The sequence below is a fragment of the Chelmon rostratus genome, chromosome 11 (assembly GCF_017976325.1).
Source record: "Chelmon rostratus isolate fCheRos1 chromosome 11, fCheRos1.pri, whole genome shotgun sequence".
Taxonomy (NCBI): domain Eukaryota; kingdom Metazoa; phylum Chordata; class Actinopteri; order Chaetodontiformes; family Chaetodontidae; genus Chelmon; species Chelmon rostratus.
This window is the reverse complement of record NC_055668.1, coordinates 11,499,431-11,514,577: the sequence shown is the minus strand read 5'-3', so window position 1 is coordinate 11,514,577 and position 15,147 is coordinate 11,499,431. Positions and strand designations below refer to the sequence as shown.

Below are 15,147 nucleotides of genomic sequence, written 5' to 3'. Positions count from 1 at the left end.
ATTAATCAAATATCCTCCAAAAAACAATGCTTTTGTGAAGTGCACTAAATTCTGTACTGGTATAGTGCATACATTTTTAGGGAGCTTCCTTAGGGTTATGGCATATGCTCAAATTGAGATCATTAATAATTCAAATAATCATAACAATCCCCACAACAAACCGGAATGCTACCCAAGTCTGTGAGTGATTTACTCTTATAATAAGCACATACGAACACATTTCTGTCATGTTTTGCAAATTTTAGATTTTAGACATGAAAGATGCCATTCATGCGTCCAGTTATGATTTCATAGCCTCATTTACTAGTTTACAGATTTGTGTTTTCATACTGGCAAACATTAGTATGTAGAGCTGTCTATGTCCTGATGCTGGATCACATGTAATGCATTTTAAACATGTTCTCTGCTTTGACATTTTGCTTTTAGAAAAGAAAATCAAGTAGGTCAGCCCCAGCAGAGGGCAGTAATAGTGTCAAATCTCAGATGTACTATATGAAAATAGAATGTGTGTCGTATTTTAGACCTTTGAGATGCTGTAAATTTGTAATGCACTGCTCATTTTTAATTATTTATGCAGCATGCTGTTAGACAATTCACAAAACTTGGCATTGTATCAAGGAGGCTGCTGTTGAACCTCTGGTTGCCCCACTGGAAAATTTAAAACAAAAATAGATAAGATATAAATAATGTATATTTATGTGCTTCTGCAGCTGCAAAACAAAATCCATATTTGCCTTTTGGCACATATTTTTCTATATTATTACTGTAAAGGTGTATACCTGCAAAATCAATTAACAGAACTCACATGAAAAATCACATAATATTTGTGATTGTGAGAATGTTGAATCAGAGAGTCTGAAATGGTATTTGTCATCACATCAGGCTTTTCTATATATTATGCATGTCATTTTAAAGACAGTCTGCATGTTCAAATGCAGAGGTCTTATTTTTCATATTCTGTAGCATTTCATATGGAGACAGTGTTTATGGAGGACAATCATCCAGCCATAATCCTGCTGTTCTGTTTCTTGTCTGCATGGTACTCCGTAAATACAAGAATAGCACATTGTGCCCTCTGATTACCCTCTATTTTTATATCATCTCATGTCCATGGAGATTCAATTACTGGCTGAATATCGTTGATTTATGTGGCCATTCAGTGCCGCCTGTTTTAAAATCAGGGGGAAATACAGAAAATATGCATTCATCAGTGCCTCTAAATGCCGTAATGAGGTGAAAGGATAGTTAGGACTAAAATGGTTCCTTCGTCCATTTGGTGCACCATCCTTTTCTACTGTCTGAGCAGCTAACTCTGTATGTGGAGGAAAATGTAGCTATTGATGTCCTTGAACTTTTGCCTAGTTTAATAAATTCTAATTAGATCAGAGCAAGAGGGTGCATGAAGAGACAGCGTTTTTGTCTTTGCTGATTAGAGTCTGAAAAATATATGCATGGGGTCACATTTTTTTGCATTGAAAAGCTCATTAAGGCTGCTCTCGCAGAAGTGCAAGGGAAATGGAAGGAAATGGTTTTGTCATTCGGGCTCACACGCAGATCACACTTTGTTTGTTGTGTGAGAAACAGAATGAACAAGCGGTTGCCTTCACATGAGGAAATGTTGGATGCTATAGTCTGACAGCGGCGAATGATAAATATGTATTGATTATTTAATGCGGGTACACAGCTGCATTTATTCATCACGAGTGCCTCCCAAAATTAGAAGTTATCCCAAGCACTCTGATGAATTTAAACACTGTGACTCATTCTGTCATAGTCATTCAGGCACAATCCGAATAAACTGGGAGACATTATGTGGAATACTTGCCATCGCCATAACAGATTATTCTCTGCAAATTAACCGCTTCACCTGGTACCAGCAGCGAATTGAAGAAAGGGATATGCTTTAAATCACCTCCTTTTTTCAAGCCTGACAGCACTTTTGCTGAGAGGCAGAAGACCTGAGAGCTTTGACTGCATATCAGACAGGTACATCGACAATAACGTGAACTCGCCGACAATGGGTCAGACAGGCTATTCAGCCTAAGCTATTGGGGGGCTTGGGTGTCACGGGCCTTTAAAACTCCACGTTCCTTTGCAGTGAGTGTGTCTCCAGCTTCCTATTTCAGTGCTCTGCAGAGCACAGCTGAATGGACAGCAGCCATTGTGTGCCCAGATAATGCACTTCAATCATCCTTAATGTCATCACAGCCAAAAAGGCTCAGAAGCTGGGTTGAAGGGGCTTTATTTTTTCCCATATCCAAGAACAAAAACTGAAGTTTCACTAATAAGATTTAGGGCTGTGTTTGTTTTGCACAATAATTACACTGACCAGCTGTACTAAGACATGTGTTGTGTGTATGGAGATGGAAACGTGAAATATTGTTGTTTGGTGGTGGCCTCTGGGTAAAAACCGATTAAGCAGTCATGTTTAGGTTAAACCTGATTTAATTTACTTTGTTGAGTTCCACCTTTCTTTTTTTTTTTTTACATAACACTTAATATTCTGGACATGGTAGGCTGCGGGGAAACCTTGTGGTGTGGTAATCAATTCCATACATTGGCCAACGGTAAGATGTTGAATGGCTAATTGACCACAGTAATGGTCCATGGTTATATGCTGGTGGACGATGGAGACGTGCACATTAAAAAACAATTAATTTCCAATACTAATGTCACTCTTGGCTGCCTCTGCTGCTGCATATAACAAGGAGCTGTCACTGATAAGCCATTTCATACTCCATCTAGGATTTGATCCAGGCGATGCAAAGTTAGAGGACCTTTTTCTTGGATTGAGATACGTAGTTTGCCTTTTGAAAGCCACTTGATGAGAATTTAGGCATCCTCTCTGGTTTATGAGTTATTTAAAATTACTTCCCTCCTTCTTTGCAAAGCTACAAGGTCATGGACTGATTACATTTTCTGCTTTTAGCCACTGAGTCAAATTTCTTTCACTCTTGTTTACAGTGCATTTCAAGCTGCAGCGGGCAACTTTGCACTTTGGCAGCCCAACATGGCAACAAGATATTATTTTGACAGTTGTAATAACTGTCAAGAAATCATCAGGTGACTTCAATAAACTGCAAACTCTGTGGTCTAATTTTATTGTGTTAGTGGCTGGGCAATGTTGGAAATGATTTAACAGAAAAGTCAGCAGGTTCAGCCATCGTTGATAAATACTGCTTTCTGTGTTGTGGAGTGTTTGCTGGCAGCTGCGCGGGAGACAGTTTGTTTTCATTAAAAATTTGATTTATTACTTGTAGTGAATTTTGATCTATTTCCACGCACATGGACATTTACTTTGATACGGTTACAATCCCTTGCATACATATCATAAGTAAAATATCCCCACTGAGGCAATAGTTTGATTATAGCATAATAGCAACCTATTTTCTCTGGAAACAATCAAATTGTAAAGATGTGACAGACTACAGGAAACGTATTTGTTAGTGTCACATTGTCAGACATGCAAAATGGAGCAACTTCATTGGTGTTTATTCTTTGTTATATTGATGAATGAATGCCGCTTTCACTCAGAACAGCCATGTTTTTGTTTCCCTCCACCACTGACAATACAGCTCTTTTTACACAGATAAACCACATTAAATCTGGTTGACACCGTGGCCTTTATGTAGTCGAGGAGAAAAACCCAAAAGTGACAAACATGCAAATGAATTGACATGTTTCCCTATTTGTTTAATATGCAGTCTTTCATCAGTTCTTTTAAGGATGATTCCAAAGGCTTCAAGTGGATAAAAGCCAGAGGAGACACAAAAATAAAAACATCTTGAATTAATGATGCTATTTTTTTATGCGCCCTTCCTTTTCTTATTTCACACAATTACTTTGCCCTGCTGAAATTACAATTATCCCCCACCAACACTCAGCATAATTTCAACAGCACTGTTCAGCATAATTTAAAATTAAGATAATGCTTCTTTGCTCTATTTAACAGTACTTTGCATCTCTTTGATATATGGTTTCAAAAGTTTCAAAAATAAGACTGTGAATACACGCATTAAAGTTGAAAAGTAAGCCCAGCATCATGTTAGCCACAGTCCAATTTAAATGGGATTTTATTACTGAACTTTTCCAGTGTGAAGGGTAACTGTCCATTCATTTGCATCTTTTCCCAAAATCTTTAACAGAATCACTTTGAGAAAGAAGACATTTTCTAGAAGGTAAAATTTGTACCCAGTACACGGTCGCATTGTGTTTTGAGTTTGTCTTAATATTCTGGGTTTCCAGAGATCATCAAGTGGTTAAATCCCGTGCCTCTCGAACTAAATGCCCCCCTTGTCCTGGGACTGAATCCCTGTAGAGTTTTCTCTCCAGCGTTTCCAATTCTGTCTCTCCCTCAACACTTTGCAGCAGGCTAAATAAAGGATAGACAGTACCACAGGTTAGAGGACTGCCCGGCTTACATTAAGAGAAGCAATTTCTGAGTTTGTGGGTTCTGCTGTTGCTCAGAATAAATTAAAGAATTGATTAAAGCAGGCCTAGTAATACAAATGATGACGTAGAGCACACTGTGTATGGATGAGCACCTTTAAACGTCTTTTTTTTGTAGTTGGATCCCCACTGAAGTGTTAGCTAAGTTAGTAAGAGGTTATGTTTGATTAAAGAGCTGCATTATAAAACTGACCACATAAACAAAAGGTCCTTTTGCAGAAATGGCTAAGCATACTAGCTTTAAAAATAAACAAAAGTTCATTCCTGTTGCCCAGATACTGTATGTCTTTATAGTTATAAATATACACACAGTAATTACAATTCAGTGCAGCCATGCATGGCTTGGAAACTTGTAATAACTGTGATGGTTCTTATGTTCCCAGACTTGGCATCAGAATCCATTAAATAAAAATCCTATTCTGCTGCTGTTGTGCTCTTGTCTGAGGACATTTCAGCATCGCCACAGTGTCCTTGTAATTATTTTTGAGCGTGTATTTGCTTTAACATGAGCTTAGCCAATGAGTAAAGACAGGGCATGTTGCAGGCATCTTCCTCATGACTAACTTGCATATGACACAATGTTCCCTGTGCTGATAGATGCAGGGTGGCAGTCTGAAGCAGTGGGTTTTACCACTGCAAAAGGATCAGACATGATTGGTGCTGTGGAAAAGCTGACAGCATGAATTATGAAGGTCTCATTAGGGGCTGTTGGAAATGATTTATCTTGCTACGAAATATGATCATCCAACCACATTTGCCTCCGTGGTTACAGAGTCCATATTGTGTTTTGTGTTAGGTGTTTCATTTTTAGTGTATTAGTGAGGAATTTCCGTGGACGCCAAACCATGACTCTATTAAATCTAAGGTCACTGCTTGGTATGCCAAGCAAAATGGCTCAGAAAAGGACAAGGTATGCTCTTTGAAAATTGGCTGCAGTCGCAAAGGTGCTAAAAAATGTGTCATGTTTCTCGGTTGACAGATGCATTGCTTGGCATGGTGGCATCGAGCTTGGCAGTGTGTGTGACTGCCAGGTCATCTACTGGGGTTGTGTGTTTCTATACTGATGCCAAGAGCTGCTTCCATAGTTTTTTCCAATATCCCTCAGCAGCAGCATTGTAGTAGAGGATGCCTCAAAGAATAATTGTGCACAACTTACAACCGCATATTAAGATCGTGTCCAGCTGGTCAAAAGAAAATCTCTTGTTTTGAGGCGATTGGCCTGAACGTAGAAGAGAATATTCATGAAACGCTTTAAGCATAAGACTAGTGTCCCAGATTTGAGAGAACCTCTGTATTTCAAACAGCATACAATGTGTAGGTTCTATACTATTACTCTTTTTGAAATGGTTTCATTAGTAATCCACTTCCATCCTTGTTTCTGTCGGTGCACAGTAGTCCTTTCAGTTGTGTCCCTGCAGCAGCCCCACTTTCAGTCACGGGTGGTTCAGCAGTGTCGCTTTTTGAAAAGGCTGGTGATTTTCAAAGTTATAAGCTGCAATCTTGGCATTGCTTTCACTTTAAAATGCTCCATAGGCGGATCCATTTTCTGATAGCATCATGCAGCTGAACCGAAAGCATGACACATTGCTCACATTATCATGCAGAGGGTACATCTTCGGGAAAACCTGGACTAGATGACAAGGAAATGAGTATCTTCATTTGTTGTTGTTTTCATTCCCCCCTCCTCCTTTTATTTAAATCAAAATGAATCCTACTTTCCAGAGACTGATAAGCCAGCATTTGTTTACAGCCACAGTAATGTGGATGATGCTTTTGATTCCTGTGGTGTCAGTTTATTACAGTATAATATTCAGACTGTGAAATATGCATCTAAACTGTGGCTTCTGACAGAATAGAGATCCAATTTATACATGTTTGGATAATATGAAACCAGACCGCTGAGCCTGTTCCCTTTAGTGTATGGAAAAGAGGAGGAATGATCTGCTCACGGCACCCAGCAACAGGGCTTCTTGATGCAGTGCTTTGATAACGTCAGAGCTCCATCTAGGTTGCTTTGTGAGGTACTGCTCAATAACCTTGTGATTTAGCATTGTGCTGTAAATCATCAATGCAATCTCCAGTAGCCACTCATTTGCCTACACATCAGTAATACAAAATACATGCACTCTACTCGCAACAGACTATATTCTGAGTGCTTGTCTCACCACGCGCTCCATTTTTAGGGGAGTTCACAAGACTTTACAATGAGGTGCAGTGGCAGTTGCACAGAATTCTAATTTGGCTTCAATCTAAGTCATTAGGAGAGTCAACAGGAAGCAAACAGATGGCAGAAGGAATATGATGGATAATTGTATGTCTCAGAGGACAATTCCTAATTTGTATCTGATTCCGTGCAACCCCCTCATTTTCTTAATGAAGGACTAATTGAGTTTTTTAGATTGGCTCAAGCATATGGTCCCACCAATAGTGAAGGGTTGTATAATGGCTGTAAGGAGATACACTGAGGACATCTGAGTACATTTCTAAGATTGTCTCTGAATGGTGGTCTGATTTTGAGGTTGGAGAAATAGCTAAGACTCAGTTCGGATGAGCAAGTGTATCTATGAGAAATATGATGCATCTTCATTACTTCATAATCATCATCATAATCATCATCTTTATTATTTTTTTACGTTGAAAAGTAGTGTTTCACAGTTTTGTCTAAAACATGACTCACTCTGAAAAAAATGTGTTGTCATGCCTCTAAAATGTTGAAATAAAGAAAACACAGGTGTAGAGTCTGTGCTACTGTGAAGAAATGTATATTTGATGACTGTAATGTATTTTTTATGTACTCCATCGTAACACATGACACATTTTCTTTTTGCTTTTAATATATGCTTTTAAAATAATTTTTGATTTTTTGTTATTCTAACTCTTTTCTTTCAGTAATGTAATTTACTTGTACTTGTAATTATGTTTATTGTTTGAAGCACAAAATCCATAATCAACCAGAACAGGCTTTGATCATTTTTCTGCATTGATGTTTAGGTTTTAATTCCTCCAGGAAACAAACAAATGAACAGGCAATGTTGGTACAAACACGAATTTGTTGTAGTATGTACTCACTCTCACCTTGTGTAAAGGTTAATGTCTTTTAATATGGTTTGGCATCTTTTTATGTTTAAATATATTTTCATTGTAGTTCATGACTCAAAGAGAAGTTCAGTATATCTAAGAATTTACTTTTAAGCACTTAACAAAAAAGAAATATCACTACATTTGACCGAAATTTGCCAGCCTCAGTAGCCCAGCTGCTGCGAAATGGATCAAAGACGGGGTCGGGTATGGGGAGGTATCCCTCTTCCTGGTCTGCGTGGACTGTGCGCTTGTCTCTATTTTGGGTACTTCCACTCTTCAACGTGCAGTGGTAATGAAGTGCCTCTCATTAAGAGCTACATTTGTGACAGTCAGTCAGTCAGCCGGGAATGCATGGAGGGCAGTAAGCGCAGCGCCCCTGATAGAAGCGACTCATAGGGGCCTCTGAGTAAAGGCTCATTTCATGCAAGGTTAGACACATCAGTCATTGGACATGGGGCTGACTTTTGCTGCCTTTCAATAAAATTACACATGGAACGTGTCCACACAGTGAAGATGAACCTGGAAATGAAATGTCTTCCACTGGCCTCTCTGTGGCTGCCGTGATCACTGCCAGTGTGAAAGCTTAAAATTCCCAGCATGCAGGGCATCAAAGCCTCAGCAATGACAAAGGTCATGGACCCAGGGAACTTTCATTGTCTTTGATTGCGTGCAGAGTTTTTATTTGTTTGTATTGTGTACTGCATGTGCTTTTTAGTGGGACATTAATTAGATCAAGCGTGAATATCTTTGTAAATATGGCTACTAATTAAGCTTGAAAGCATTCAATGTTCTGTGATGGGTCAGAAAAGCTTTGAGCCCAACAAATCAGGCTCACGTAACGGTTTGGCCGGGGCAGGAAAATCCTGTCCAGCACTATCCGTGTTTGGACACCTTTGACACAATGATGAAGGCCTGTATGGGCCACAGCACATGCAGTAACACTGTTGCTTCAAAATCTGAGCTGTGGTGTCCTTCTGTTATAACCCTCATTTACGGTCACCTGCTGAGGTCACAGCCCAGTGGTGACCAGGTTGCTGTGCCTGCACAGCCTGTAATTTGAGTCATTTTGTAATGCTTTGGCCAAAGATTGTCATTGTGTCGGCTGTTTCTGCATGCAGTACAGGCTTTGCTAACATATGCACCCCTAGAGATCAGTGTCCAAAGCTGACTGAAACAAAAGAGCTACTTTCCTTTCCTTTTTATAGTGGCCAGACATATCTCACAGTAAGGTTAACCTGCAAAGCAGCCTCACTCACGAGACAACAGCCACCAAATCATTCAGTTTCTTAAAGTTGAGAGGAAGGTATTTATGATGAAAACAGCCTAATCTCATTCCACACCTCTTTATTACTCACCTGATTTGTAGATAATCCCTGAAAAGCAGGCAAAATGGCTGCCATTATGAACTGATTGCACAGCGTGGTGGCAGCAAGCACCTTTTAAAAGTTCTATTATTGCACTTACTGGGGGTAACTGCGGGCTTGATGTGGCAAAGTGTTACTGAATGGAGTGCTAATTCTGCAACTTCCTTAAGCCAATTAGGAGTCTTAAAAAATGCAAAACATGTGAAACAGGGCAATGGGTGTGCTGCGTGTATGCATTAGGTAACTTTTTTCAATATTAGATATTAAAGAAACATATTGTAGATTACTAAAACGATATGCTGAGGTGGTGATTAATATATTACAAGTTTCCAAAATAGAAGTTCTATAATTTTGTCAGTCAAACGTCATGTTTCATAGCGTCATAAAATGTTGACCACCTGAGTTATCATAGAGAGACATGTTGCTGTAGCTGTGACTGACAAGGAGTCACCGTGGTTCATGTGTATCCATGGTGAGTCACAAAAATCATCAGTGGATCTGCTGACAGCTATACTTCTGAGAAATTCTGCTACTCTAATCTCTGGGTGACAGTTAAGTAATTTCCTGATGCTATAAAATACTTTTGTTTGATGGAGTTGGCAAGGGACATACATCGCACAGAGGAAATAATGTATATGGTTGCAGTCTTACAACACACTGTTTAGATATGAGTCAATGAAATAAGTGAAAAGGGAGGTTAAGGACACATCCAGCAAGCACAAGTATATATTTGACCAGTAGTCCTGCTTCTCCATGCACACTGCACACTGTATCTATGCAAAATGACAACCACTTTATTCCAGCATAATGACCTATAGTAGGCCTAAAGCCTCATTTTGTTCAGTAAATACAGTGCACTAAACTATCTGCACAATTTGCTAGATAGACTAGCTTATATGACAGCTCCGTGCAAATTTTGAATGCAGAGTGTCCTCTCCGTTATTACTAATTTCATGCATTTATTATAATCCACAGCACACTGGATATAAACTAATTGAGGTCTACAACCATTTGTGGAAGTATTCTTCAGAAGCAGCCCCTTTCTGTCTGATCCATTTGATCCGCAGTGTTGCCGATCTTTCAGATTTTGAAATGATTGCTGGGACGAGCAGCACGGCTTTGACCTTGTGTTAAAACGTGTGGCCTGTTGCAGAAGATTAAGTAGTTATTGCTGATCCGCCTGTCAAGGTCATCTCAGTGATTCAGTCCCCTATTTTAGGCAAAAATGTATTTAATCCTCGACAAATATGTCTATTATTTTGGGAAAGCAATGCCGCTATTCCTCGATCTTTGTCAATCCAGCTAAATTTAGTGGTCATTAAAACACCCGTGATTTTTAATTCTTAGGCCCAAAATGCATGCTTCATCAGTGATGCATGCCACTGAGGTTATGTGCATGCAAAACAAAGTGTATGAATCCCTCATTCCATTAAAAGAAAGAAAGCTAACAGTGATGGATTTCTCTGAATGGCACTGTCTCTCTTCTGTTGTTGAAGCATGGTGGTTGATGGATATCAATAAAAAGCAGGCCAGTGTCTTTAGTCCAGACTGAAGGACAGCTCATAAATCTTAAACCTCATTTCCTCTAAAGCATACACTTAAAATGTTCTGAATACAGGCCAAAACTTGAAAACGATGCTGTCTCAAACAGAAGACATGTTTCTATGGAGTGACACATCAAATGCATCATCTGTACTTTCTGCCTTGTAATATACAGTGAAGACACATTGTTTTGGGCTGCTTTGAAAAATGACACAGCCTGCCCCTCCAGTTATTAAAATTCTGGTTTGTCTCTCATGTTTACTGTCATATAGCCACGGGCTTGAATACAATCCTAGTAGTTCAATTAAACCGCTGTGCTTGTTTCTCAGTAGTTTTTTGGTGTCGTGTTTCGACATCCTGCTCTTTCCCATTCTACCTCGGGCTCTCTGAAAACACAACCTTAGGATTAACATCTTGGCTTTGTGGCATCAAAAGAGACTCCAGACTCATTCAGTTAAAAGTCTCCTAATGCGCCAAATTAACCTGCTCTCATTTGTGTACCAACAGGCTGAGCTTTTTCAATCGCTTCCTGTCCAGGCTGATAGAATTACTCAAACATCAGTCATCAAACGATGAATCTGTGATGATGAAACACTTCTATTTAAAAATGTGTGAAATTTGATTCATAGAGTGTGTGCTCGGCAGTGACTGTTTGTCATCTAAGTATCTTACTGACATCATGCTTAATGACATTTTAGTAATCTCTTTCATGTTGCGATGCTTTTGTTGCATTGTTCATCATGAGCTGAGAGCTAGATTAGATTAGGTGAGACTGACTCCAGGGCTAATATCACTATTTAATAGACTTAGCTGATCAATGTTTTGCAGAGGCAAATTATTTTCAAAGGTACGACAGAGAAATGATCAATGATTTGTGAAGGCAGCCATGTTGGTTGGTTAGCATTTAAAAAGGACAATATGGAATGTAACAGCCTGCAGCTCCATACATTTCCTCCTTCATACAGGAACCGACCAGTTTCTTTAAATTTCTGTTACTTATAAATTTAAATAATTCTACAGAGAGCTAGGTAGGAATCATTTTCTTTCAGGATACAGCATACTGACCTTTGCAAATACATTTTAAGCTCTGCTGCCTTTTTTACCAGCCAACCCTGTTGATGTGCTATGGAATACAGGACAGTACAGTGTCTCTACTGAGTTGTATGTATTTTCAGCTCTATTTTTGCATTATTAACATTGAGTGCAAAAACTGAAAGCATTAAAAGAAGCCAAGTCCTTTCGAATGTATTGTCTATCCATCCAGCCCCAGTGAGCCAAGTGGCATGAAAGTGCTACTGTACTGTGTCTCATAGCTTTTAGTGTTTAGCTTCATTTGCATGAATTCATTAAAAAGCAGCGCACCCTGCTTTTTGTATGGTTTCCTGCAAAGTAGCTCACATTCAGGCTGACTAAATCAGACAGCCCTTTTATTCAGCTAAATGGGGAATTGGTTCATGATCCAAGACACCACAGGAGAGAGCACGAAACAAAGAGATAACATGTCAAAGTATCTACAGTAGTTAGCCTTACATGACTGACCGTTAGATCAACTGCCCGCTGTTTGTCCGACCATCAGTGTACCTGCACATTCTTTGTCCGACACACAGTTCACACTGTGCGTTCTGCTTAATTTGAGCAAAACAGATGTGGACACGATCAAATTGGACTGAAAGACCTTTGAACATGCTTCTGAAGCTCGTTACTTTGTGCAGTCATGGTTCTGAAGATCCCAATCAGCATCAAAAGGCTGCGATGTTTGTGTCTACCTAGCGGCTTTCTCTCCTTTCATTATACCCTCTTAATATTCTAATTTTTTATGCAAACACAAACACAGTTTCCCCGATGCTATACTGGGAAGGGATGGGTTTTTGTTTTTTTTTTGGTCTTGGTTTATTTATTTATTTTTCTCAATCCAATCATGGAACATGTTTGTTGATATGATTTGCTTAATGCCAACAGTCTGATGCGTGGATCAGACAACAGTCTTTTTTTTGTAGTCAAGCGACTTACCATATAATTAGTCAGAAAATCTTAGCTTTCTGTGGAATATGATCAGATGAGATGGTGGATTTCCTCCTGTAGGCCTCTCTGCGAGGGAGGTCAGTCTTTCTAAGTCACAGTTTGCTGTAGGGAACACAGGAAACTGAGGCCAGAAACTATATTAGAAGAGATGATTTAAACACCCTCCCTATCAATGGCTGATGCATTGTATTGTCTAATGTACTAACATAAGCTATGTGTGAATTTGTTGTTGATGCATCACCTGCATTGCCTATTTGCAAATGATATAATCACCTCATTAGGACCACACTGCCAAAAGTAATGCACGTTTTTAATTAAAACAGGAGTACAGAAACAATTTGCATGAGCTACTTAAGTGAGTAAAATAAATGTTTTACAGTGTGTCGGATTTACTTAGAACAGCCACTGCAAATTCTTAATTCAATGCAATATTGCTGGCATCACTTTACTCAGTGTGGCATCAGAACATTGTACTCATTGTCTCTTTGACCCTTTGTGGGAAACAAAGAGGGCATGCATTGTAATGAATACAGCTCAGAATACATTTGTCTAATTTTACAAAGCTCACAATATTTTGGACTGGATAAATCAAAAAGAAATCCCACAAATATGACAAACTTTTGAGGAAACTGTGGATCAATAGCATGTTATGTCCATGACCCCCTCCTCTGTGGCTTTCCGATGGCTTACACATTTTTACTTTCATTTTGTTTTGTTTTATTTTCTGGGTGTGCAGGAGGGCAGGGGGTGGGGCGGGGTGGGGGAGCTGGTCTGGTGACGTGTTAGAGTCTAAAAAAACGATGTGAGTTTATTTGCATGTTTGCTATGTGTCTACGCTGTGCTTTCAAGCTCAATTAATACTTCCAACTCACCCTTATAAATTCGTTGCATTGTTCTATGCCCTAGAGTAATGGAGAAATTAAAAACATACTTGTGTGGTCTTTGTTTCTAGCCATGTACTGCAGTTGCTTCGAACATCCTGAAAAACAGTATGTAATAAGCTGTTGTTCTCAGAAAATCATGTTTAAGCCTAGCTTTCATATGAACCTCTATTTTGTCCCATAGAATATGGAATGATCGGAGAGCATACAGTAAAAAGTCAGCGGCCAAGATCAGTTCATGACACAAAGGCCCTGCAGGAGCAAGCTGAATCTGCTAAATTTATGGCACAAACTGGTAATACAATAGTTATGTTTCTTTACTTTATTTTGTTAACTAAACTTAATTTCATCATGCATGCTCTCTCTTGTACTGCACCTTTTAAGTGGAAATGTTTTGCATTATTATTTTTTCCATTCTCTATTGCTACATATGAACTAGGAAGATAAATTTCCCATTTCTCTGAGTATTTACTTTGAATATAGAACATAATTGGGTTTTGTGGGTCTGTTTGTTTTAATGTCACATAGTGAGTTGGCAAGTGGATTCCTCATACAGTATATTCATAGAACATTAATTAAACAGCAGTTTAAAACTAAGGCCCAGATGTAGTTAATCATTTCCTCCAAGCCATGATAAATTAAATGTCATCCGAGGAAAAACCCACCCTTTCAGCCAAATATGAAACACATACTTGGCAAAAGTTAAACTGATAGATGCTGCCCTCAGAGATAAAGTGAAGCTATGTGACTTAATCAAGTGTAGCATTCAATAAATTAAAAACTGAAATTATGTACATTCATTATGACTTTTACAACCTACCACCTTAGTATTTTAGCATGAACAAAAATGAGAAAGTGTTGAAATAAGCAAACCCTTTATTTTGCTTTCATTATTTAGTTCATGTTTGCTTTATTCTATCTAAAGAACACTTTTTTCGGTGGGTGGGTTTAGATCTAGCTGATATTGAGATTTTTTTAATTTTGATTTTTGGGAAATGTTTTAATTTTTTCATGTGTTATTCCATTTAAATTGCTGTCACTGTTTAAAAACTCCTTTCATTGCCATTATAATTTGCAACACATCATACACATATACCAGTACTAACATATAATTATCATCATTAATGCCTCTCCATTGTACACATGCTGTAGGTTTGTTGTTTCCCTGTCAAGTTGCATCGCTGTGCTATTCTGTTTCTCATTCTCACACAATTTACTCTCCCTGTACTGCCTCATTTAACAAATTGATCCACCTTTCAGTCTATTTTATGATCTGCAAAATTATGGGCAGGATTTAGATCCCTATTTGGCTGAATCTATGTGTCCTTGATACTACATGTTGAGAAACTACTTTAAAGCACATTGTGCTTAAAATGCTACTATGATTTGATGACTTCCAATGACATAAATGTATTCAGAGCTGCAATTGAAACTATTCTTCTTTGTAGTGAATCATTTCTCTAATGCAGAAAGCCTTGAAGAAAATTAATACTTCACCTGAGGGTTTAACATAATCAAACATCAATTATTTGGTGACTACTCTAATGCAGGAATTTGACCGTCCATTCACCTGACACCAGATAATTTATTCTTTCTTCATTTAGGCTACCATGGCTTTGGAAATCACCCCACTGCCTCATCGTAATATACAGCTTTATTAAGCATCTCATGGCTTTTTGATATTTGACTATTTTGGACCATGAAGATTGATTGTCTCTTCTTCTTTTTAATTTAACTCAAAAAAGATCTTGAGATGAATATAACAACTATGATCTATGATTATTTAATGACATTTTGTCGGCATGCAG

The 15,147-nt window shown here is 38.5% G+C and overlaps 1 protein-coding gene across 1 annotated transcript in view; it reads left to right on the top strand.

The window, feature by feature from the left end:
- Positions 1 to 15,147, top strand: part of adgrb3 (adhesion G protein-coupled receptor B3) — a 112,163-nt gene that overhangs the window by 31,608 nt on the left and 65,408 nt on the right. Inside the window, exon 2 of the mRNA XM_041947375.1 lies at positions 13,524 to 13,634. Within this exon, the coding sequence (XP_041803309.1) occupies positions 13,524 to 13,634 (111 nt within the window). The remainder of the gene's footprint in view (positions 1 to 13,523; positions 13,635 to 15,147) is intronic.